The sequence below is a fragment of the Protopterus annectens genome, chromosome 2.part2 (genome assembly GCF_019279795.1).
Source record: "Protopterus annectens isolate FY-2018-M chromosome 2.part2, PAN1.0, whole genome shotgun sequence".
NCBI classification, from domain to species: Eukaryota; Metazoa; Chordata; order Ceratodontiformes; family Protopteridae; genus Protopterus; species Protopterus annectens.
The window spans coordinates 386,745,102-386,772,764 of NC_056730.1; the positions used below are offsets into that span (position 1 = coordinate 386,745,102).

The window sequence follows — 27,663 nt, forward strand, 5'->3', positions numbered from 1 at the left end:
AAACCACTCCCACTGATAAGCTAGAAGGCTTCCCTCAACACAGAAAGGCTTGAGGGCGCAAAAGCTTACAAACAGTCCTGGATACAGCAAACTGTATCTGGACTAGACTAGCTACGGGAAAGGTGGGAAACAGGAACAAACGCAGGCTTTTAGACAAGAAAGTTGAAAGAGATGGAAATGTATGGAAAAAAGTGCAGGACTAGATGTTTACATTGTTATTTGACACTGTAGCTATCACATTGTTTAACAGCCAGACACAGTGATTGTGTACTTAACTTAGATAAACAGCATCAATCACACTAAAAATGTAAACTATGTAAGTACTACTGTTCCATTCACTGCCACTGAATGTGATCTGTTTATGTGCTCTTGGATTATTGCTTTCATTGTAATTTACATTACTTTTTATATGGTAAATTGAAAAGTATGTATTACTTGTTGCTTGTATGTATAACTTAGATCTGATGAAGCTCTGACAAGAGTGAAAGCATTCTTCTTTTGTTTTTACTTAATAAACCATGGGTTAAACAAGCAATACTAGCATGAATCCTGTTTTCTTGTTTTTAATAAGAATGCAAGGTGATCTTGAACATGGATTTTAAACATTAGTATTCATGACAAAAGTCAATTTTACAAAGTTGTTTGCCAATATCATTCCTGTATTACTAGTTTTCCCTCTTTCTTGGTTTGTTCTTCCTCAACGAAAGTGTTACTACCCTAAAGGCTAGAAAACTACATTTTATGGCTACTGGATTTCCTTTGTCTGTATATATAGATAGATACACACACATGCACAACACACAGTTTTATATATATATATAAATATGTGTATTTATATTTTATTACATATATTATCTATACATAGAGAGTGTTGAGACCGAGAGAGATGTGTATGAATATGTACACATATAGCATTTATGAATAAAGGTAAATGGCATCTGCTGACCTGTGTGTATGGACAGATGGTTCCTTAAACATCACACAGTCATTATTATTCAAGGCATTGCAGATGTAGATGAAATATGTTGATATCTACAGCATAAAAGGATCATGTACTACAACATAGAGATGATCTTACAAAAGTTATGTTTAAAAAAATATGCCTAGATGTCTAACAGAAGCCAAGCTGAGAAATTACAAAAAAATAAATAAATAAAATGACTGCTATAGGACTGGGACCACAAGGACACAAGAAATAGGACTGCAACTCCTGACAGTAGCCAGCAAATCTGTAACTGGACTAGATTAGTTACAGGAAAGGCAGGAAACAAGCTTAGATTTTTTTTTTTTGTTACAGAAAAGCAGCTAAAACAGCACTAAAAGCAATTCAAGTGCAGTGCAAGCTAGCACACGAGTGTGTAGCAATATTAAAGCAATTCATTCAAACTGTATTCTGAACTGAATTCAGTTATTGTTTAATTCAACCCTGAACAGTTAAAAAGTATATATATATATATATATATATATATAATATGCATGTGTGGCCGTGTATGTGTGTGTGTGTGTGTGTGTGTGTGTGTGTGTGTGTGCGTGTGTGTGTGTGATATTGCATTTGTGTTTGTGTGCTTTTGTTCAGGAGATTGTACGGCCAATGCAGTGCTTGAATCTGTACCTATATTGCTTTTAGTCGAGCAGGCTATATGTCCTTTCTGCATGTTTGTTTGACCATGGAGTATGTATAAGCTGAGAAGATGTAGGGAATTGCATCCAGCAAAAAAAAAGAATTGTTTTGGCGCTTGTTTTAGTTATTTTATTTCATTTTATTTTATGTTTTTATTTATTTATTTATTGCCAGACACAATTGTTATTGCTAGTATGTTATTTGTATATGTTTGTTTGTTTTTTTTGATATCTATATATATCTATCCATTCATGTATATGTATGTATGTATATATATATATATATATATATATATATGTGTGTGTGTGTGTGTGTGTGTGTGTGTATATTTATATATGATTATATCATCAAATCCCAGACACAGTAAATCCTGAATGAGAAAACGACAAACACATTGCACATCACTAACCCCTAGCACTTCAAAACAAATAAGTATACCAGTATTACCCCAAACACAAGCCAACTATTCAAATCCATATAAGCATTGGATTCAGCAAGCTCCGCAGGAATAGTGCAGGAGCTGCTGGAGGCAATGTGGCTGTCAAAAGATCCAAGAAAAAGCTCCCGGGATGTGCACGAGCGCTCTTATACTATCCCTGCATGGACACAGCTCCTGTATGCAAATTACCCCATTTGCAGGTGAAAACCATGCAAATTATGTAAATCTGCAATCCAGGAAGCTGGCAGCTGGCCGTGCAGGACTAGTGTAATCTGCAGAAATGTAATCGGGTAGTAATCAAGTACATTTCTGCAAACTACAAAACGAAGCCATGTCAACTCCAAAGAAAGGGTGTGTATAATGTGTAAAGAATGCCAATGGCCAAATATATAGCCATTGGCATGGAAAACAGTTGCAAAAATAAAAAAATTGCTTTTATTTTTTTTTGACCGATTTCGGCCATTTAAGCATAGGGCAGTAACACACAAACAGGATCGGACCGAAAATAAAAAAAAAACTTGAAATAAGCATTCTATCCAAAATCACAATTTTGCCATTATACTCAATGGCAGGCAGAAGACAACATGGTCAGTGAATAGCGGTTGCTAAGTGGGAAGACTCAGTGTCAGACTTGTAACTAGGCATTAGCAGGCAATCCTATGCAAATAAGGGGAATGATACTAAATCCAATATTCCCCCTCATGGCTAGCCAGCACCTAAAAGTGTAGGTGCAGGAAGACCATGGTGCAAGCCTAAGAGCTAGCTGACATCATAGAGGGGTGTGTCAGGCATACTGTAAGCTTATTGCAGCCCTGTGGCTCGGGTTTGCCCTTAGCTTAGCAGAGCTAAGCAAGGGGGTGTGTCTGAAGCTGCCAACCACTCTTCACATTGCCTAAGCTGGTGTGCTCGCCGCGCACCATGTTTTAAAGGGAAAAAAAGGTAAACCAGGAAATAGCACCTCCATGCACATCTGAGCACTGTGTTTGTGTGGTGTGCCCCAGGGCTTAAACAGGAAGGCAATGGGAAGGGAAAACAACAGTAGGAAGGTAATTAAGGAGAACTAGCATAGCTGACAGGTGAAATGTATCAGAATGAGCCAATTACACAGGCAGCAGCCCAGCCCAGCACACCACTATAAACTATGCAAACACCTTTCCCTTTGTTTTTTCCCACAAACTCTACACCACCAGTGTACACAAGCTGGGAAATTTTACCAAACAAAATGAACAAAATGATAGGGGCTGCAACATCATGAATCAACATGTGGAAGAGGATGAGTGTGGTGAGGATGACAATGCTGATGACCAACCCACAGTGAGGAGAAGGAGAAGAGTGTACAGACCCAGGGTAACCTACCAGGGGCTACATGAGCTGGAGATAGTGGAGCACTATAGGGTGGACAGGGACCTCCTACAGCAAACTGTTGAGCTGTGCCAGCCACACCTCACACACAGAACCAACAGAGGGAAACCCATCCCAGTGGATACTAAGGTATGTGTAGGCCTAAGAATACTAGCCACAGGTACCTTCTAAAGGCCAACTGGGGATATCATAGGGATCTCACAGGCATCAGCATCCAGGGTACTCCACCAGTTTCTGGATGCCATGTCAGCACATGCCAGTGAGCACATATATTTCCACAACAGCCATGAGGCGTTGACCAGCAATATGCATCTCTTCTACCAAATAGCAGAATACCTCGAGGTAGTAGGTGCTATAGACTGCACACACATATGCATTAAAGCACCACCCAGTGAGTGAGGTAGGGTCTACATCAATTGCAAGGGCTTCCCCTCCATCAATTGCCAGGTTGTGTGCGATGTCCAGGGCATTATAGTGAATATGTGTGCTGGCTGCGCTGGAAGCTATCATGACTCCCACATCTGGCATAGACACAGCTGTACCAGAGATTTGCCAGTGGAGACATCCCTTATGGCCACCTAATGGGGGATGCTGGTTACACACTGGAGCTGTGGCTGATGACACCCATTAGAAATGCACACACACCTGAACAAGAACTCCATAATGAGGCACAAACACAGACCAAAATCATAATACAGCAGGTGTTTGGGATGCTCAAGTCACGGTTCCAGTGCCTGGACACATCCGGTGGAGCTTTGCAGTACTCACCAGCTACATGTACCCAAATTGTCATGGTATGTGCCATGCTGCACAATATGATCCTGCGGAAACAGCTGCAGCAGGAACAGCACGGGACAGGGCCACACAGGCCCCCACCATTGCCAAGGCCTGCACAGACACAGAGTGACTCAGAGGAGGAACAACCTGAGCCTGCCCCAGTAGGCAGAAAGAGAAATGCCCAGTATGCCCAGTCTGTGGCAAAGAGGCAACGCTTAGCACATACACTGACATGGTAGGAACCCAGGGAAAGACACCTCTCTCTGACTCACACATACAGTAAAAGGGATGCCAAACATGGCACTGCCTGTGCTTAACCATGTATAGGGAGTGTACTATGTGCATCCGTCATAGTCAGCTGTCCAGCACCATCCTCAATACTGGCACAGCCACAAGGTAAGTCAGTCTCCTTATCAATTGCCGAATGGAGTAGTATGTTTTGTTACTTGTATCTATGGTATGGATGTGAGCATGCAAGGGAATTGGGTGGCTGAATGGGATGCCAGCAGATAATAGACATATATAATGGCAGCATGAGATCTGTAACAAATACCGGTGTCACCATAGTAGCCAGTAGTAGACAAGGTGACAAAACTCACTGCAAGAAATGTGGTGGGGCACATGTGTGTCCATAAGACACACACATGCCAGTCAGGGAGGCTCACATACCCAACAGCAGTCTCAGCCAGTAGGAGAGGCATAAACAAACACAAACAAAGACTGTGGTAAGGCCTCTTATTGATGACTATGGAGAACATCCCCCTCCAGACCTGCGCAGACAGACTACAACAGATCAGGCAGTGGGGTGTTAGTTCTGAAGTGTAAGAAGTCTGAAATTGAAATGTAGGTCAATCAAACCTAAGACCTGTAGTACACTGATATGCCTCTAGTCAGCATGATAGGTCAGAATACAGAATGAAATGGAGTACCTGAAATACCAGTACAGTCATAGCAAATGTGTACAAGTGTCAGGTGTGCCCCCCCCCCCAATTCTATGTAGAAATGTAGTAACATGTATGTGTAGGTATAATAACAGGGGAGCACAAATTACTTGAGGTGGCCAAAGTAGCAGGATAGATTGTAGCATGTGTACAATATGCAGGGCTGAGTGTGTTAGGTCGGTGTGTGTTATATATTGTGTAAGAGTGGCCAGTATGTAGGAATGGTGAGGTTTGTCCTGGTGGCTATTGACCAATACTGCTGAGGACAGGGCCAAGTTCTCACAACTGCAGTGCCAAACACAATGCATCCCAGCAAAACACATTCAGCAGTAAGCCATAGTAAATGTTTGGAAGTAATATCTGTCACCATCTGAAAGATGGACATGGCATGAATGTGGGCCCAGACATACAAACAGTACACAGGTGGAAGTACCCTAGATGGACAGTGTATAATATGTTACTGTCAAATGGACACATTTTTGGAATTGTACATACAGGTTAGCAGCACATTAGCTGGGTTTGTAGTATGGAATACCGATATCATCTGGCCAAACACTGGCAGACCACAAAGGTCACAGGTATGAAGTATTGAGAAACTGCTGATGTCCCTGCACAAGCCAGCATAAGTGGAATGCCCCATGCATATCTGTGAGTCAGATGCAAGTAGTGTCCATAGCACACATGCACCCAACTCACCCCACTATCACCCACAGGTACCTCTCTGGTCTTATCCCTACTGTTGGGAATGAGTACAATATGACCCCCACCTCTGTATGGCAATAGCCAAAGAATGCAGTATGCAGAACAGGTGTCCCATGCAGGTGTGCCCCTAGCTGTAAGCAGCACCCTGCCAGCATCCACACCACTGGATCAATAATGACAGAAAGTATTGGCATTAACACCTTGCATACCTACCCTGTCACCCCAGGGGAATATAGTGTCTTGCAGTCTGGGACTGTAGGAGTGACACAATGCAATGGCCTGTTACAGCTGGCCTGCATCACTACTAAATGGCATACAGTCCTCTTCCAAAGGCCTGTGTCTCACCCATACTGCCAATGTATGTTATGTCATGGACTCCCAAATAACAACATAACACAGTCCACAGAAATTAAATGCAAGGCCATGTGGGCAAATCCCAGTAACATGCCCACCATGTCCTACTGGATGAACTGTGGACCAACACCAAATTACTGCTGGGATGAGTAGATATCTATAGGGAACTTATCAGATAATGTTTGCATAATGTTTGGAAGAGGATAGAATAACAGATGAGGTGGGTAGGAGCATGGACGGCATGGAGTGTGTGAAGTCTGAAACTCAGCCGTGTGCACATACTATCCCTGCCAGAAAACACAGGAATGGGTGGCTACAAACCTGCTCGTAAACCACAATGTGAAAGGGTAATGTCCAGAATTATGACCCCTCCTCTGGGTAAGCTGTGTGAGTCTGTACAACTGTGAGATATGGCCACAGCAGGATATGGCCATACTGTCACGTCGATGGATGTACAAGCATGGGATCTCCAGCCACCACTGTACCAAGGTGCTGAACCATTTACACAAACCCATCAGCAAGTGTCTGCAGCTTCCCCTCCAGAATGGCATGATTGTGCAAGAATATATAGGCTGCAGACCATAATACTGGACACAGCTGTATTTACCCTGTGTTCCCCAGGACATTATTGCAAGCAAATATGTATACCTGACAGTACTTGGGGACATAAAACATCACAGTGTAAAACAGTACATATTTCTGAATATCTCTGCTAACACCAAGACCATGTAGCAGAAGCAGCACAGACACAATTACCTACAGTAACCCACTATCCTTTGCCTATTTTGAACCCATATTTTCAACCGATCTACAGATATCCTGCAGAAACATGTTGCTAGCTATAGGTGTAGAACACAAAAGCCTGCACTGGAGTACAACCTACCTGGAATGGATTTACACATTCAATACAGAAGGTCATACTGGGCATGCTCCCACACTTATAATGAAGCCCAATGTCTGGCAACAACAGTGCACTATACATATCTGACAGTCACAGATGTTTGTGCACACACTCCTCAGTACACACCAGTCATGCTTTGCACACATGTTAGATAGGAATACACACATATATCCAAGGACAACACACTATAACAGGCCAAAATTGCACATACATAGATGTGTGGAAGCGAGTGACAGACAGTGACAAAGAGCCTCCCATCATGAGGCCTGTCCCAACCAGCACACATCCAGTTGGATAAAACCACATGATATGCAAATGTCAATCACTGTAGACATTTGCTTCTGGTATCCCTCAGCACTACAGTGTCTATGGTGATTGTGATAACTGTGTAACCTGACTGTACAAGTCAGTAGTCATCTAGCAGTTGTATACACGTACCTGTGAAATATAAACCTGTGTGTGCCTGAGTGTTGTGTGTCTGCTTCCAGATGAACAGGTTATGGCCCAAGCACACACACTGCACTCCCCATTGTCCTACTATGGAAAGCCTGCTGATGTCTTCACCTTGAAATACACCTTTGGGGAAGGGGTATCTCTATAAGCTCTGTGGCGTGTGCTGTAACTGCATAATGCTATAGTTGATGTACTAGTTTTGTATTCTTGAAAAGTGTGTGTCTGGGGGGGAAACCCTAGGTCAATGTGGCTTATTAGATTTGGTAATGGCTTGTTCGGGCTGGACCGTTTTTTCTTGTTGTGTTGTTGTGTGTTTTTTTGTTTTTTTTTCTTTTCTTTCTCTTGGTTTGATGTACTAGTTAGGCAGGAGTTCTCATCCTAGATATGGCAACTGTGTGTGTTTGTGTGTGTGTGTGTGTGTGTGTGTGTGTGTGTGTGTGTGTGTGTGTGTGTGTGTGTGTGTGTATGTGTGTGTGTTTGTCTGTGTAGGGATCAATGCTTTTGAGGCCATTCACACTCACTACAATTTCAAATTCCCTACTTTGGCAGGTCTGTTGATGTCATTCACTTTGAAATACATCTTTGGGGAAGGAGTAGCTCAGTAAACTCTGTGGCACATACTATAACCATGCAATGCTGTACAAATGAACTGGCACCTCACCTACATGCCATGTTTAATCATAGCCACACCTCAGGCTTTGTGCCCACTGTGTGGCAAACAGCTACAGTTATCCCAGTCACAAGGGGGGATCCACTTTGGATCCTGGGAACTACAGCCCCAGCAGTATGATGTGCCTGATCTGCAAGGCCATGGAATGTATTATCATGGAAATTAAAACAAATACATTGGCAACCTGCAAACACTGGACCCCAACCCAGATGGGTTTGTGAAGGGCTGATCATGTCACCTCAACCTGAATGACAACATTGAATCAATCTCCAGCACTGTGGACGAGGGTAAGTTGGTTCACATAGCCTATCTGGACCTCACCAAGGCCTTTAACACCATCCCCGAGTCTGGAATCATAGATAAATGTACCAAGCTGGCCATTAATCCCTATGTCACCTGATGGGCTGCCAACTGCTGTACTGACAGAACCCACACTGTAAATGTAGGTGACACCAACTCCAGCCCCAGACAAGTGACAGTTGGTGTACCTCAGGGTTCAGTCCTGGGACCACCCTTGTTTGGCATCTACTGCTCTGAAGTACAGTCTAACACTGAGGGACTCTGGCAAACAAATGTTGCAGATGACCTATACTGAATCCCCACATGATGTGGATATTCTACATAAGGGCCTTACAGAAAGATATGTTTGGCGCCTGAGCCATGGCCTCAAGATCAATGCCAAGAAATGCATAATTATATCCTTTGGGAAGGGACATGTACCTGTGAAGTACCACATAGGTGGCAGTACACTAAATAACTAAAGTGTGATAAGAGACACAGGTGAACAGTGGTCTCCCCTTTGATAACCACATTGCCCCAACAGTCAGGAAATCCACCTATGTGGCGCACCTCATCACTAAGGGCTTTACATCCAGGAAAAAGGAGGTCATCATCCCACTGTAGTCATCTCTCAGTAGACCCAGTACAGACTACAATGGCCCGTTACGTATGTACCTCACAAGACCACTGCAACAACTAGAAAGGCTGCAGACATACCTCACTAAAAGAATCACAGGCCTAAACTAGATGCCCTATGCTGACCATCTGAAAATCATCCAGCTATACTCTGTCACATATCATGTACTCAGAGGCGATCTCTGCTTAACATACAATGCCATGTCAAACCCACAGCTGTCAGACATGTTACACTTAAAGAATTCCAAACCCTCATAGCCACATGCTTCAGGGATCCAAACCTTGTCATCACAATGAACAATACATGCTGGAGGGATGTGTTCCTGACCCAGAGAATCCTCAGACTCTGGAATAGACAGCCCATACATATCAAGAAGAGTGCCTATTTGGCCCTCTTGAAAAGGAACCTGGATGATTGGATGGGAGATAGGAAACTGACCCCGGGGATCATGTCAGTTGCCCTGCTAAACAGGGGTCCAGGGAAGTAAATATTGTGGGAAGACATAGCCAGGGAATTGTCATGGCTAGGCATGTATAGGCCATAGGGCCGATAGCCTAGTACCAACCTTTGAACCTATGAACCTATGACCTACACTTTCCATTGTCCAACCTTGGCAACCCTGCTGATATCATTCACTTTGAAATATACCTTTGGGGAAGAAGTAGCACAGTAATCTCTGTGGCACATGCTATAACTATGTAATGCTGTAGTGTGATGTACTAGTTAGGTAGGAGTTCTAATCCCAGACATGGCAACTGTAAAACTTTGTGTGTTTGTATGCCTGTGTAGGGATCAATGCTTTTGAGGCCATTCACAGTCACTACAACTTCCATTGCCCTACTTTGGCAAGTCTGCTGATATCATTCACTTTGAAATACATCTTTGGGGAAGGAGTAGCCCAGTAAGATCCATGGCACATGTTATTACTGCATAATGCTGTAGTGTAATGTACTAGTTAGGTAGGTGTTCTAATTCCAGATATAGCAACTGTGAGACTTGGTGTGTGTGTGTGTGTGTGTGTGTGTGTGTGTGTGTGTGTGTGTGTGTGTGTGTGTGTGTGTGTGTGTGTGTGTGTGTGTGCAGTATAATGATTTGGACACCATTAACACTCACTACACCTCCCATTGGCCTACTGAAGCATGTCTTCTGATGTCAGACACCTTGACATACCCTTTGCCCATATATCTTCCCGATAACCCCTGTGGTGCATGTGACACCTGCGTATTACTGTACTGTGGCAAACTAGCTAGTTAGGAAGTCTAATCCTGACCCTGCCAACTGTGATAATGTGTATGAGTCCCTGACAGAGTATGGCTATGTCGACCTTGACACCTGTTCTTGTGGACAAGCATGTGTACTATACCTACCTTATCCTTCCTTTATCCCTGTTGCTGATGTCACTCAATGTCAAATATACCTTTGGACAACTCCCCAATGTGTAAGCTCTGTGGTGCATGCAATAACTGCATAGACATGTAAAAGCAATACATAGTCAGGCAGGGGTTTGAAACCCTGTGCTGGTAAGTGTGTGACACAGACATGCTTAGGGTTTACTCTCCTCCCCCTCCCTGTCTTACTTTGTCTTTCTCACTCCCTCTCTGGTGGATGTGGAGAAGTACACCTGCTTTGCTTAGACAGTAGCTTGTGTTTTGCAAGTGATGCTCATGATCAGCTGATGGCCTCTGCATGAATTGCAGTCCCCACTAGCTCATTACATGTGGAACAGCTGTGGTAACATTCACATAGCCAGTTGCATGGATACACACTCCTATAACTAGGAACATCATGTGGGTGTTGGCCCTTTTCATTCACTGTGAACAGGACTTTATGTCAGTGTTTGCAAACAGCCTCACAGATGGTAGTGGGATACACCTCTAACAACACAGACTGTGGAGACAGACCAACAAACAGGAGGGGGATATTCCAGACATGACTGCAGAATGTAAGTGTTGCTCTTCTGCATTTGGAGTAATGTTGGTTTAACAGGGTTTGTGTGGATATGGCTGGTCTACATGATTTATGTGTGTGAGGAAACTCTCACATGTAGGGTTATCTGCAGACTGGCCACTGTTTGCAGTCTTATGTGTCTTGTGTTACTCACAGATTACCTATCTTAGAACTGTAGAAGCATAGTCTGAGGATAGCAGTCAGTACATGGTGAAAGCTGTGAGAGTTACTGACTTCATATCCCTCATAGGACATATGTCACAACAAACCTGTTGCAACAGTAAATGTATGAAGTTATCACAGCAACATGTTAATATTGGCCCTGTGTTTGTGCCTCCAGCCACAAGTCTGTCAACGTTTGAACATATGTCATGTAGTAACAGGTGCATATGTTCTGTAACCCATTATTTATTGACATCATACGTGAAAACAAGCCAGTGAGATATCAGACTGCTAGACATGTTATGCGTAGTAGGGGTTATATTTGAGGGAATAACCTGGGCATTCCGTGGTTGTGTGTACAATAGTGAGGTCTGTGTGACTGTCGACAATATGTGTATTGTGAATATGTACCTTGGCCTGTGCACAAACTGTGGTAGAGGTCATTGTTTTTGGTCCTGTTCTATCTGATGTTACATGCTGATCCAGTGTATGGTACCCTATTGGCTTACATGTTTGTAGGGCCAAACACACACATACCCCATACCACAAACAGGCATCGGACCACACTATGTCATGGCCCAATATATTTAGGGTTAGTGTGTGAGTGGCACATATGAGAATGGTGTTGATCAGACAGTCCATATACTGTAATATTAATCTTGCTTACCATATGTGGCTGTGGCTGTGTTCACATTGGTTGTGGGTATGCACTTTCACACAGGTGTCTATTACTCTGTGCTGTGACATGCCTGTAGAGTCTGCTATATTTGCAGGCACATGTATATTCCCCCATAAGAAATGTAGGCCAGTGTTGTGTCAGTCTGCCTGTAGTTTGCACAGTGCTTTGTTACATGCCTAGCAGCTTAGTGTAATTACCCAGTGTGATGTTATGTCCAGATATTTGCCAGATGTACTGCTGCTGGACCACTATAACTGTCATGTATTTCTGACAAAGCAGTGGGATGCTGTACAGATGTATGTCACTTTCTAGTGGGTAGTATGTGGCTATGTGACCTCTGCACCACTGGTTATTATGTGTCAGGACAGACAGGAGTGTGTGAATGCATAAACTGTGTGGGCATATGTAGTCCAGTATTTACATGATATACCGATTTACAAGGCTGTTAACATCCACATTGCCAGGCTTGGTCCACATGTCTTGCACTAAGTGGATCTTTGTGTACCTCTGGACTGACCAGAGTGAGCCAGACTGTCTGCATTTATTGGTCATATCTCTGCTGTAGTCCACAGAATCATTACTGTGATATCAGTGGTAATGCATTATGATGACCTTAGGATGTCTGTCAGTAACTGATGGCATACATGTCAGTAGCAGATGTGACCTCCCACACACAACATTTCTGTTAAAACAACCCCTGTTACAGTGGCAACAGTCTACATATATACCTGCAATACATACATGATATCCCCTTGCACTAAGAGGTTGAGACTATTGATGCTGAGGTATGACTACACTCCATGTTCTGGACATATGGTAAACATATATGTATACGTATATATACATATATATATATATATATATATATATATATATATATATATAGATATAGATATATATCTATATAGATATATGTACATATACATGTCTAAATACATATATGGATATATATATATATATATATATATATATATATATATATATATATATATATATATATATATATATATATATATATATATATATATATATATATATATACAGAGAGATCTATATATGGCCATATATATGATGCATTATACAGATGTATATAAATACATATATATGGATATATATGTGTATGCCCATGTACACATATATTTACATATGTATATGTATATATCCATATCCTTGTCATGTGTAAACATTACTGTTGTGTATAACTTCCTAGATGTATCACACCATATGTATCTGATATGTGTATATTTAGCTATACCAACATATGTGATGCAGCAGTAATATCACTAACAAGCACTACACAATTGTAGAAGTCACAGCAATTGTTCAATACTATTCAATATGTGTACTGACAGATATATTGGAAAAACAACTGTCTTCACAGCTGTCATGGCATAGTGGTTAACTGTTGTGACTATAGTGTACAGGGTCCTGGGTTCAAGAGCTGTTTATTTTGTTGTTGGGCAGAAAAAGGGCTGCTGGATACAGAGTGGTTAAGGCAGTTTTGAGTAGCTTTAAGTGCATTTGCACGGGTTTGCACGAAGCTAAGCTGTGCTATGGTATGGTTAAACGTATGGGCGCGTACACCATGTAGGCTTTACTTACTAGTGCGCAAATGTGCTTTGCTGTTATATTGCAGCAATGCTGACACCTGCTAAGCATGGCTCAGCCCCGGTAACCAGTGCTCACATTCCAGTCTTATAACATAGCAGGGTAATGACATCTGTAATAAGTGTATGTAATGCCATGTACATAACATGCATCTATGTGCTGTCATTACAGTGGCAAGGGGTGTGAGTCTCCTGTCTGGGACACTTATGTATATATGGCTTGTACAACACTCTTATCCATGTGAATGTGTTACATACAAGGGTAGTATCCCAGGTTATATGCAGTCACACTGGCATGTAGTGTATCATTACATTACTACTGTTGACAGTGCTTTCCCAACTAAGAGTAGATTGCTAGCTGTAGTACTGGAAACAAACATCCCTGCATGCAAAGATGGACTCTGAGTCCTCACTGTTGTGTTCCTGGTGTGTGAGCTGTGTCTCATTATGCATTTCCTACTGGATAATGATCTGACAGGTGGAAAATAACTGTAGACTACTGTGTATATAGTATATGTCAGTGAGGGCTGCCATCATGTAGTAATGGCATACCTATTGGTGCCAGATGTCTATCTGTCAACACATTCATCCTACTGCATAGCTAGTTGGTGAGCTGATGTCTGTCAGTCCCTGTACAGATGTGCAGATGTCAGATATCCATCTTGGATACGTACAGGCAAACTCTGCTTGACTGACACTGACATGTCTGCCCAGCTGTGTTATAAATGCCACAGATAGTACTCAACACCCTATACGTATCACATGCCATGGATACCTCAACTACACTACCACAGTCAACAGAACATGCTTGGGTACAGGTCTCCAAGACAGACACTAACCATGTTATGTAATACATGTTGCATACATGTCAGCTGGAGCACCTCACCGGCCCTCTGCAGGAGGCATCCAGAGGAGTGGATGATGCAAGTCACTCTCACCCTTAGGGTCAGCACAGTGGTGTCTGTTGATAGATGGCCTGCTGGCACATGGCAGGTGGCATGATACCACTGTACACACATCCCCTACACTTCTCATCTCTCCATGGACAATAGCCCGGTACAACCTATGAACACCTGCACCAATGCACCCCAGTAATGACAAATAGGTACATGTGCATTACTGAGAATATCAGTGTCTGTGTGTTTGTAGACCTGTAGTTGGGAATACCCTGAGGCCCTTCACAGCCACCGTACCACCCATTGCCATAGTTAGATGTGGCTGCTGCTGTACCGGACATTACATGTACCTTGTTATGCTCCTCTTGCTAAGGGCTACCTGTGCCTGGCAGTAACAGCACAACACTGTTGTACAAATGGGTTGATAGGCATGGGATACCCACTGAGTTCTGGAAAGTGTGTGTATGTGTGCATGTGTGTATATATGTAGGGTACAGCATTCCAAGGCCACATACTCCTATTACAATACGGATTGCCACACTGTATTAGGGATAGTGATGTTGCTGCCCAGAGGAGAGGTATGACAATGCATCACCCTCCTATGCCTGTGTCATGTGCATTAGATACATATCCCTGTAGTAGCACTCTTGGGATGGACAAGGGGTTGTATTGCAGTCTTGGTCAATGTGTAATGGTGGGTATGTCAGAGTCTCATCATGGGTTCCAGTGCATACAATATTCACAGTGGGGTGTGGGTGCTGGTATACTGTCATTACACCATGGTACCCCCAGTGCATGTCCCATGTACCACTGTATGGTAACCACTGTCACCATCAACCATACAGGTAACTGATAACACTATCCAGCCAAGTTATGCATGTGCTGTGTGCAACCTACCTGTAACACAATGGACAAACTGACAAGGTAGTTAGCACTGATAGGCCCAGGTCTCTCAGATGTGTGTCTGACTGTTATGTGTCTGTCTATGTGTATATGATGGTATGTCACACTATGTATTGTCCATATACAACCATTACGTCCCCCATTACCATACTGTACATGCCTGGGGATGTTCTGCATGTAACATGTAACCTGGAACACACTTCATCCTAAAAGCTGTGTGGTCTGTGCAATTAAAACCACACACATCAGTAGCAGTACATACCTAAGTAGGGGTCTTGTCCCAGTGTTGGCAAGCAAGAGTGTGTGTGTATGTGGAGGGATCTACTTCAGGTTGCAGAATATACATGTCCCAGGGGGTCATCTGTCCAAGAACTGTGTGGTAGATGCTAACATGTCACATGTATCATCTTGTGGACAAACGTTCTATCACAACTACTGTTAGCTGTGTAAATGACGTCTTCCCCACTGTATAGGTGTGCAGAGATACTGGGGTTGGTATATATAGCTGGGTGTGGCTGTTGTGGAGTCAGCCATCATCATTGCGGTTACTGTTGAGTGTATCCCCCCCCGGGTAGCTGGCCATAATACTGTACAGTTCATGTTAACAAGTTAAGTATTTGTCTATCACACTATCTGTGGTTCTACAGCACCTCTCACCTTCCAAAGGGTAGGGGTGTGCCACCCAGACCAGCACATATATGTTTACCGTGATGAGAATTGCACTATATTGGAGAGGGGTACATATACCCTGCTGGTGCCATCGTCAATGACATTAAACTAATGGACTGCTTATTCCACAATGTGTTGTCCTGCATAGTCTGACTTGGTGGAATTACATAGGCTACAATTCGTTGCACAGGTACATACATCCATGTGTACAGTATTCTCTGTGTAGTGCATCAACACATAAGCCTCTGTGTGTGTTATACACAAACATGTGGTATGTACCACCCAGTACAACTCCCATTGTCCACTGTAGAAGGGCTGCTAACAGCAGCCACCATACACTCACCTGTATACACCACCCACAGACCTATCGGCCATGTGGCACAGGCAGTAACTGTTATACAGACCTGTGACATGTGTTCACTTGTACCCAGGATATTATAACATGTGAGGGATATCAGTAGTAAGCCGCCTTAAGGTATATAGCTGTAGATTTCCATACATTTCACCTTGGGAACATTGGTGGCCTAGTGCTTACTGTCATACAGACTGTTCTGTTTGTCAGTGTGATAGTGATATTTTCAGTTAAGCATTGTTATGTAACAGATGCATCCTCACTGTGGCAACTTAATTCTTTTCCAACTAGGGGTTGAGTACAGAGTGTAATTTGAGGCTGCTGAACTATACATCTGCATTACTTACTACTGATTGATTGTTATCATCTGGCCCAGTCTTTCTTTACTGTTGTACTACTTGAAGGCCTTGGCCTGGACAGCAAGATATGTTATGCTTTCAGATTACTGTATAAAATCATCTGCTTGAGAGCTGCATTACTCAATTAGTATGTATTTCAAAGACCTAACAGCTATATGACATAGCATATACAACTGTAATAATACACAAATAAACATTTCTTATGTATGCAAACCTGTGTGTGGTGTCATATCCTTTGACTTTCTGTGGGTATATGTTTCATGCAACAATTGTCTTTTGTATGAGTGAATCATACACTGTCCATTTGAAAAGGTGGCAACTGTAGGAATACTGGCTGTTCAATATGCTGTGCACCCTCTAAATATATATCTACCTATACATATCTATGTGTGTGTGTATATGTATTTACATATCTCTCTCTCTCTCTCTGTATATATATATATATATATATATATATATATATATATATATATATATATATATATATATGCATATATATGTGTGTGTGTGTGTGTGTGTGTGTATGTATCTTTGGAATGTTTATTGCTTCCACATTGTACATTCCATATGGTAGCCAAACTGTACTGCATGATATGTTATTGAGACCATCCTGACATCATACAGGTGGGATGGATCACTGTTAATGTCTTGTGGCCATGTTGTGTAGGGTCCTGGGTATGGGACTTGCAACAGTTGGTATTGTGTTGCAGGGCAGATCTGTTTGACTGTGGGGGAGGGGGTGATATCAATACTTATAAGAGGTATTTAGCTTGGACCCCCTCACCCCCATTAATGGTGCCTTTGGTCATATATGTATTTGTTATGTTCTCTTATATATATATATATATATATATATATATATATATATATATATACTGTTGAATGACTGTGCTGGATGATATGTCTGTGAAAACATCAGGGTTATGTATATCTGACATGGCTTAGTGGTAAATCACTTTGGCTGTGGTATGCAGGATCCTGATTTGAGCCTTGCAAAGGCTGTTTATGTTGTTGCTGGGCAGAACAAGGGCCATTGGATATAGAGTGATTAAGGCAGTTGTAAGCGGGTTTGCACGAAGGTAAGCAATGCTAACTTCCGGTTACAGTTTCTTATACTCAGCTTCTGAATTGCTTAATCTGTGTAGGATTTGCTTACCCCCACGCAAACAAGCTTAAACCTACTTACTGCTGCTTAAGCATGCTTACTCCCACTTATCCCCGCTCTAATTTCTTTAAAAGAAGTGAAAAAGGGTTGATAGGAAAGTGGTGAAAAAGGATCACAAAGACAGAAAGACAGCAGGGAAAATAACTAGGAATGTGCAGGGCGGGTGTAGGGAAGGTCCATAGCTGCCCATTTCTTCTACAGCAATGGCTGCGCATATACAGTGATTTGGAGGAAGATTTGGACACTCATACCCCTGAAAGAGAGGTGAGGACAACAATAATATGTTGTGAAGCCAATTAGACCAGATTACACGTGTCCAGTGGACACGTGTGTGAAATTGACAGCTATGTATGGGGCGAGATCTTTTTTTGGGAACAGATTGTCCTTTTTTTTTTTTAGGTGAGAGTGGGATGTTGGGGAGAGATAGTAGGTATATTTGGGGAGATATGTTGGGTAGGATAACAGACAAGACAGCATACAGGGGCAGTATATGACACATGTGTGGGGGTAAAGACCTTGGATGGGGAGGGTTGTTTGGAAGTCAGAAGCCCATGAGCCCACTAGTGGAAACAGTGGGACTGAGGTCCCCACCCATGGGCATTCACCACTGCACCTTCACGGTCCCTAAGGTGGCTGTGCTGGGGGCTGAGTAGGAGTGGCAGGCTGACTCTCTAGTTGCACCACACCACCCTCAAGCTGGCGTAGCAGATCTCCAAACTCCCTGCAGAGCTCGCTACGCAGCAGACACCGGACCTGAAGACTGATGACAGTATCCTGTTCATGCCTGCTCCTGGGGGGGCGAGCCCCATCCCCTGAGGCGGTTCCACCCAAAGGTGGTACAGGACCAGCAGACGAGGAGGTCCTGGGGTAGGCCCCAGATGTGCTGGTGCCCGGTGCCATGGCCAGATGAGGTGGGAGAGGTGGGACCGGCCTTCCCAAACATGCTATTGTGTTTCAATTTTAAAACATATGTGGGTTAGTAATAGTCAACACATTCCAGGATTAGGTATAACAGCATGCATAAGATATTCCCAATAACCTGAAACAACAGATATGGAACAGCTGCATAGCAAACAGAACACATGCATATATGGAACCACAGTGGCCATTACAACAGCATGTAGGTACATTGATGGCAGCATGCCACCAATGTGGGAGTATTTCAACATGGAACATGCATAGAACAAATTTCAATATTTATCAAACAATAGGACATATGTCCCAACAGTAGATTTAATAGTGCACATACCGAATGAGTTGTGTATTTAGTTTTTTGTTGCAGATATAGTGGGGGGAGATGTCAATTAACAACTTGTATATCCCTGTAGTTCTCATTACTTTCCTAGTCAGTGCTGTGATCTGTACCTTACAGGTATTATTACACTACCCTATGGCCTTAGTTTGGACAGTGGTATGGATGTAGACAATTATATACATGAACTGTGTTTTACCTGCAGTACACACCTCTTACCTGGTATGTTTGTTAACACTACCTGACTGTTTCTATGCATATTCCCAGATTCCAGGTTGATGTTATGCACATACCTCTCCATCTTTTATTGCACACACTCTGGGCATGTCTTGACAGCATGCAGGTAAAAACAGGACATATTTTGACTATTGCCCTCATAAACCTTTGGTGAGTTGTACCATGACAGGTTTGTTTCCATAGACATTTTTCAAATATTTACAGGCCTGACAGTCAGTTATATGATATTAAATGCTGTCTACATGTCAGAGATTAGCACGCTGATATGCCAGGGGGACAGGGTAACAGCCAGCAGACATGGGCCAATTCTCTGGACATTCCAGACAGATCTGTACAGTCGAGGGGTATGATTATGCATACAGCTTACTGCCACTCCCAGGATTCGAGCCATGACCATGTTTGCTAAAATAAAATAGTGTACATCACAGTTGGGTGTGCTATCTAGATATTTGCTGTGCATTTTTTCTCTGAATTCTTTCTATAAGTCTCACGTGGTTTTACAATATGACCTTGTAATTACAATACTTTTAAACAGGGTTTCCTAGACAGTTTTATTATGTAGCACTGTGTGGATGACAGTGATGAGTAATACCTTATTAGTCAGAGATACTGCAACACTAACACTGCCATACAATACCAGACTAAACAGTACCAGTCCAAGATTTCAATCTTTTATTTCTAAGCACAGTTTTCATATCTGACAGACCTGTGGGGGAAATATTTGTTAACACTGCCTGAATGTTGTCACACATATTATCAGATTCCACATTATTATTATGCACATACGGCTCACTCTGTTCTCCCGCGGTGGTGGTGCTGCCATAGCGTTGTTGCCTCACAGTAAGACGCTGTCCGGATCGATTCTCAGCTAGAGCGTCTTCTGCGTGGAGATATGCATGAATGGGTGTACCTTCGTTGAAGGTTGTGCATCAGGGCTGGTAACTCGGCATGTAAAAATCAACTACCAATCATTAGAGGACCAGAGTTCCACTGTGGCGACCCCTAACCGGGAAAAGCCGAAAGACACAAACATACGTCTCACTCTGTTACTGTACTCACTCTGGTCATAGCTTCACAACATGGGGGTGGAATTGGGACATACTTTGCTTATTACTCTCATAACACTTTGGTGAGTTGCTAGGGTGACAGGTTTGTTCTTATGGATATATTTCTGACAGTTATGATGCCTGACTATCAGTTGTATGTCATTATTTGCTGCCTAAACTTCTGGGATCATCGCACTGATTTGCCAGGGGGACAGTGTGACAGGCAGGGGACTTACACCAATCATCTGGACTTTTTGACAATATCTGTACAGTTGTGGGGTATGATTCTGCATACAGCTTACTATCACTCCCAGGATTCAAACCATGGCTGTGTGTGCTAAAAATACAACACTTCACTTCTCAGTTGAGTGTACTCTTTGGATTATATTGTCTATCTTGTCACTGTTTTTTGTCTAAGTCTCTCTTAGTTGTACAATATGACCTCTTGTGATTACAACAATCATATACAGACATTCATACACATTTTATTTATGTATCACAGTGTGGGTAACAGTGCTTAATACAACAGTACTATTAACAGATTGAAACACTACATTACCATATGATACCAGAATAAACATGAGCAGTCCAGCAGTTAGACCTTTATTGTCAGTATTAACCTTTTATTTACATACAATCTATATGAGACTCTTCCTGCCATATTTCTGGTTTATTCAGTACATGACATACACAATACAGGTTTTATACTGACAATTTACTTTCTACTACTTTTAGATTTATTTCTTATGACAGTACATGCAAGATTATTACTAACCTGCCTCGCGACACAACCTCTGCAATCTACAGGCATTGGCTTCCCGATTCACAGCCCTCTTGTCTGACACTGTCAAAGACATAAGAGGAATATTTAGCCATACCTATTCATAATATACATGAGATGGCAATTATTAAACAGGTAGTAGACTGATACTTACACACGGCTGGGACATCACCTGTCTGCCTAGCCTCTTGGATCCACTGATCCAAGAGCTCCCTCTTTCACCGCCTCAGGTTGGCATAGTGATGCCTCACCTGGTCACCAGTTCGAGGGATGCCAGTGGCACTGGTGAGGTCACAGGTGAGATGGTCCCAGGCTACTGCTTTATATTGGGAACCCTTGTACTGGCCCTGCAGCAGTCTTTGATCATGGTCTTTAATAAGGAGTCCTGCCATGACTTTGGACTCCTGGATGCCCCAGCACTGTGCCCAGAAGTGCACTCCTTCACCCACACCGATCATAGTGCCTACAGGAGAAAGCTGCAGCCAGTTATGAGATGTATTCCCACCTGTAGGGTTTAAATAGGTCTGATTTCCCACACTTTGCCGTGATTGGATGGTTTTGAAAATGCTAATCTATGGGCAATCCTGTTTACCTAAGGTTGGCATTGCTTAAAGGGTTATACCAGTGGGCAAACTGATTTAGCTGGCCTACACATTGCTTACACTTAGTAAACAGAGGTGTGCAATGCTTAGGGTTGCTTAATTTTTAATTTGCACACCATTTGTTGTTTGGCATTGATTTATCATTCATTACATGTTATATATGTGTTTGGTATCCATAACTCATGTGTATGTACACTGTATGGGGTCCTTGTGTTTACTGGGGGATTAAACACTTTATTACAATGACACCTTACATCTGGACTTAATGCAGTACTCCAATTCACATATTTATGTTATGTAGTAGGTTATCCAGCATAAAACGTATATAGATTCCTTTCACGTGTTAATTTTGATTGTCCTATAGTGAGAATCTGTTTGGTGATACCTCAATCTTATGTATTGCTGTGATGGCTTACTGGTTAACTACTGTGATTATAGTGTCTAGGATCCTGGGTTCAACACCTGCAAGGGCTGTTTATTTTGTTGCTGGGAAGTTTTAAGCAATTGTAAGCTGGTCTGTGCGGGTTTGCGCGATGATAAGCTATGCTAACTTCTGGTTAAATATGCTTGCAGAGAGTTAGCTTCAATATTGCTTAACCTGTGTGAGCATTGCTTACCCCCATGCAAACAGGCTTAAACCCACTTACTACTGCTTACAGGTGCTTACTCCCGCTTACCCCCACACTAATTTAGACAGAAATGTAAAATGGTTCTTGTAAAGGTGGTGGATTTGGACACTCTATAGCTTTATCAGTCATTACACATTATACCTTTGATTTGTATCCCTGCCTCATGTGTACGTATACTGTATGGGACACTTGTGTTTATCTGTGGATTTTACAACATTATTACAATGACACCTCACATCTGCATTTAATGCACTACTCCAATTCACAAATATATGTTATTTAGTAAGTTATACAACAAAACATATTGTTCATAAAGTGATTTGACATGGAAAATGGAATTTACTGGAGTGAGAATCAAACCAGGAATGACTGCTTGTAAGGCGAATTCTCTGACCACTACACTATTGCAGTACTGTTTCATTTGCATGTATCTTGACATTTATCTTCTTGTGCCATTTAAGCTACAGTATGCGTAGCTAAGCAATGGGCAAACCCGTGCACCTACGGTTAAATTTAATCTGTTTGATAAAAAAAAGTGTTTATATTATTATATTTTAAATATTGCTCTTATAAACTTAGGGTGTTGCTACGGTAATGGAATTTGTTTTTATGTACATTTCCTGATGGATTTGAAGTCTGACACTCGTATGTTTGCCATTATTTCAGATGAGATCATCCCAGTGATTTGGCAGGGTAAATGAGGGACAGGCCAGATGTTTTTGCCACATATCTGGACATTCTGCATTGATCTATGCTGTTGGGGGTATGCAACCCCCTATGAGCAGTCTCGCTCATTGTAATTGCCAAACGGCAGTTCTTGACTGCAGGAGCATGTCTATTGTGAGAGGTCTGCTCTCAGACACGCCCCCTGCACTCGTCAGCGCTTCATGTCCATTTAGGAGCTCAGGCAGCATGCCTTCATTATTATGCATGGCGCGTTGTCGTGCTGCTCCTAAACGGTCACTTCCTTGCAGGAATAAGCTATTCCTGTATACAACCTTACCGAATACCAGGGTTGTTGTGCAGGGGACAGGCCCCCAAACTCCACAAAGTTATATATACAACTCCGCAGTTACACAAACATGATAAAGAGAGTAATCTCTGAAAATGAAAGGAATCACTATTAGTGCATACTGAGAAACAATGACAGCAGCAATTTCCTATACAATATATTTGTTAGAAATATAAAGCAGGAATATATGCTCTCTAAATACAATAGAACCATATACACAGTAGAACTCACAACACTGTTCCTATTTTGTGCAGTCCACCAAATGTGCCAGGAGCATTTTATGCATTTGAGATTTCATGAGGCACTGAAACCATGGTGAGTAAATAAATGTTCAATATTATGTACTGCACATGTGCATAAATATCATAAATCAAACTCATTTTAGTGAGCTATATGATCATAAGTTAATAGTCCATTTCATCACTAAGACAAAAGCTATTCCTGCTCCAGTAACATAATGTGGTTGTACAATTGGCTCCATTTATGCCCCAGTAACATAATGTAGTTGTACATTCAGCTCCATTCCTGTCCCAGTAACATAATGTGGTTGTACAATCAGCTCCATTCCTGTCCCAGTAACATAATGTGATTGTACAATCAGCTCCATTCCTGCCCCAGTAACATAATGTGGTTGTACAATCAGCTCCATTCCTGCCCCAGTAACATAATGTGGTTGCACAATCAGCTCCATTCCTGCCCCAGTAACATAATGTGGTTGTACAATCAGCTCCATTCCTGTCCCAGTAACATAATGTTGTTGTACAATCAGCTCTATTTTTGTCCCAGTAACATAATGTGGTTGTACAATCAGCTCCATTCCTGCCCCAGTAACATAATGTGGTTGTACAATCAGCTCCATTCCTGTCCCAGTAACAATGTTGTTGTACAATCAGCTCTATTTTTGTCCCAGTAACATAATGTGGTTGTACAATCAGCTCCATTCCTGCCCCATTAACATAATGTGGCTGTACAATTGTCTCCAGTAACCTAATACAGTGGTATAACCAACAGCAGAATACAAGTACCTTTAGTGGAGCAAATGGGAACGTCACAGGACTTCATAGTGCCAGCTGGTAAAGAATCTGCTATATTCTTTTTGGATGTCTGTGTGTGTAATGATTTCTAAAAATTAAGAGATAACATTCAATTAGAACAGTCATTTTAAATATTTGCAGGTAGTAATACAGGCAAAGCTAAGGTAAACAAGCATGTGTATCCTTGGTAAACTGTATATGACAATAAATGTTTATGAGTGAAGATAACAAACAGTATAATACAAGAAACAAAATGGATGAATAATGAGCTGTTGCCTAGTAATATCCCAAGAGAGGTACACTGAAGATATACTACCACAGTGGAAGTATCCCCATAAATATGGGTGACATAATACATTTAACTTCAAATTTGATAATACCTCGAATGTAATCCTAATAAAAGCATGTTTGTGTGTAGTCCCAGAGTCCCTGGATTTTTTTAATAGTATTTGAGCAGGTAGGCATACTGAATCCTAAAACTCTTTTTTATCAGCTATGATTGTGTTAAAAATAACATGAAAATAACATAATTTACATAAAGTCAAGTACAATGCAAGCAAGTGAATATTTATATCCATATATTAATTCAATTAATAAAAATATGACTTTGAAGAATATTATCAGCACTATCAGAGGAAAGAAAGAATACCACAGTCATAACATTGCTAATATAAAGTCAAATCAACACATAGTGATATGATGCATTTAATATAGTTACTTATTTATTTAGTTCACATTTATTAACTAGCTAAGATTGTGACCCTTTCCAGCCATGACTCAAGTAGGACTGGCACTATATAAAGTTGCAATAAGTTGTACAATCATTTAAGTGATACATTTTCACAATGCAGTATTTTCAATGTAGTAGAGAGATTTGCAATAAGTAGTAGTTTAAATTATTTACCATAACATGGTCAATGGATATGTTTGTTTTATTGGCTGTTACATACACGGCCAGATTCCAGAATGTTCAAGTAGTGCAGTGAACAGCCACCACCATCCTGCTTAGCTAACTAAAATCCAATGTATATCCTCACCACCAGGCATGCTATCATTCTGGGGGGGATAGGACACAGGATACACTCAAAACAGTTATTGCACCACTGTACTGGAAACTGCAGAGTAGACCCACTATGTCAAGTGTGGGTGGTGAGAGTTTACAATAATCTATGCAAATAAATTACATTATAGACCAGGACTGAGCAAAATGTCTGCCACTACAGCTCTACCTAAAGGGTAGCACACATATGGCAGCCTGCCAGCATGCCTGCTTGCAGTACCAGAACTGCTAAACAGTTGGAGCAGCTTGGTGAAGTGGCCATCTTTTGCAACAACAACACCTGTATGGTAGCTAAAAGAATGCATGCATGACAGATAGCATGGTCATTGTGTTTACATTCTAATCATCTGCAAAACAGAGCAGGCATGGTGCAATAGCCCACCAAGGAATTTCTTCTTTTTATCCTTTTATCTGGGTAAGCTGTCCCAACTGAAATGCAGGGTTGATTCACATACAACTGTCCTACTCATGGGAGTTAGTCTCAGCCTATGACTAATAGCTCCCCTGGAGTATCAGAATAGCTCCACCTGAATGCAGAACTTGCTACTACATGCAATGTGGCATTCCACAAGTTCTGCCTGCAGTACTATCCCTCTTATAGGTGGAAATGTCATGCCCAATGCAATACTATGAAGAGTTTCATCATGGTGAGCTTAATTGCCCTTTAATTCATTAACACCTGTGTGGTATGGCATGTCACTAGTAGCAATGTTATCAGTAAGAAGTACTCTTTACAGTGATCACTAGAAAAATACTCGGGCACACCGCTTTATGGTAGGATCTTACAAGAGAGGATGATACTGTACACAACAGATTTAACGCTTTTTTTCCTGAGGAAATCTGTTGGTGTACTGGATATATTAAAGGATTCACCATATATTATTTCTGCAGTCTAGTGATTTTTTGGACTTTCTTTGCGACCAGTGTGCCTGACTGAGTATTTTTCTAGTGATTCGTGCTTTTTAACTCAGTTACTTTCCACCCTTTACATTCTTTACCATGATAATAGTGGATTCAAAGTCTTTTCATAAATACCATCACATATGATAATGCACACTAACCCAAACCCAAACTTATCTTTCTGCTATACTTTCACGAACAAACTCTCGTATCTTAGAAACTGTACAGCCGAGACATATACTGTTAGAACTTTTTGTTAACCAGACCTAGGCTTTCGAATGTGTGCATGTTTACTTGAGATATTTACAGAAATATGAAACACATGCTTAATTGTATAATTATCAATATAAGTAACAATAGATATTGCTTAAGACATGCAACTTACAATGCAAATTTCAGAGAGTTTTCTTCAATAACATATGAGGTTTCTCCTGATCTCATGCAACAGTTTGTAAGCCACTTGTTTTTGAAGTATTAAGTACATATGGAAATATTATTTATATTCATAATTACTAACAAGCAACTAGCAATATCTCAGGTACAGTGTGATGTAAAAAGACAGGGACAATGAGTTTTCCTGTCTCCTACCATGGCATATCACACCATACCCCTCAATATCATGTAGGGCTCTTAAGTAAGAAAAAAATAACATAAATATGAAAATACAAATAATAAGTGACAAAGTGATTAATTTCTCTGCTGCAGGGCATTGTAGATTACCTCCCAATAGTCTGTGCTAAGAAGAATACACAGAATCAAATGAAAGTGAATGTGGTTATGTCTAGGCAACTTCATACGTAATTGGGCTGGAGCAGGCTTGTATAGAGCTCTCTCAGTACAGCTGAAAATAAAAGGGAGACATTGTAGTGAGACTTTCCTGCCATATAGTTATGTTGGCGGAAGTAGTTAGTCAAAGAGATCTTTAAGTGGAAGTCAAGAACGGAAACAGAAGTTTACATAAACAAGTCTGTAGGTGGTGGTGAAAATAAGGAATGTTAGCTTACCTTGATTTTGAAGGTGTTAGTGATGCTTAGAAAGTCACAGTGATATGTTTGACTGTTTCAGGGTGTCAAGAAATTGGAGTTTATAGCAAACTGTTTGAGTTGGTAGACTGACCTAAGGGTTACTTGCAGGAGCGAATACTATGTTTTTGGCTTTATGAAATATTTTGCAGTAGAGAATCGTAGGTGAGCAATCAGAGGTGCAATGGGATAACATGAGGTGATACAACACTT

The 27,663-nt window shown here is 41.6% G+C and overlaps 1 protein-coding gene across 1 annotated transcript in view; it reads right to left on the reverse strand.

Moving 5' to 3' along the window:
- Positions 1-27,663, reverse strand: part of CDC20B (cell division cycle 20B) — a 453,794-nt gene that overhangs the window by 372,941 nt on the left and 53,190 nt on the right. The window contains exon 3 of the mRNA XM_044064423.1: positions 23,946-24,295. Within this exon, the coding sequence (XP_043920358.1) occupies positions 23,946-24,295 (350 nt within the window). The remainder of the gene's footprint in view (positions 1-23,945; positions 24,296-27,663) is intronic.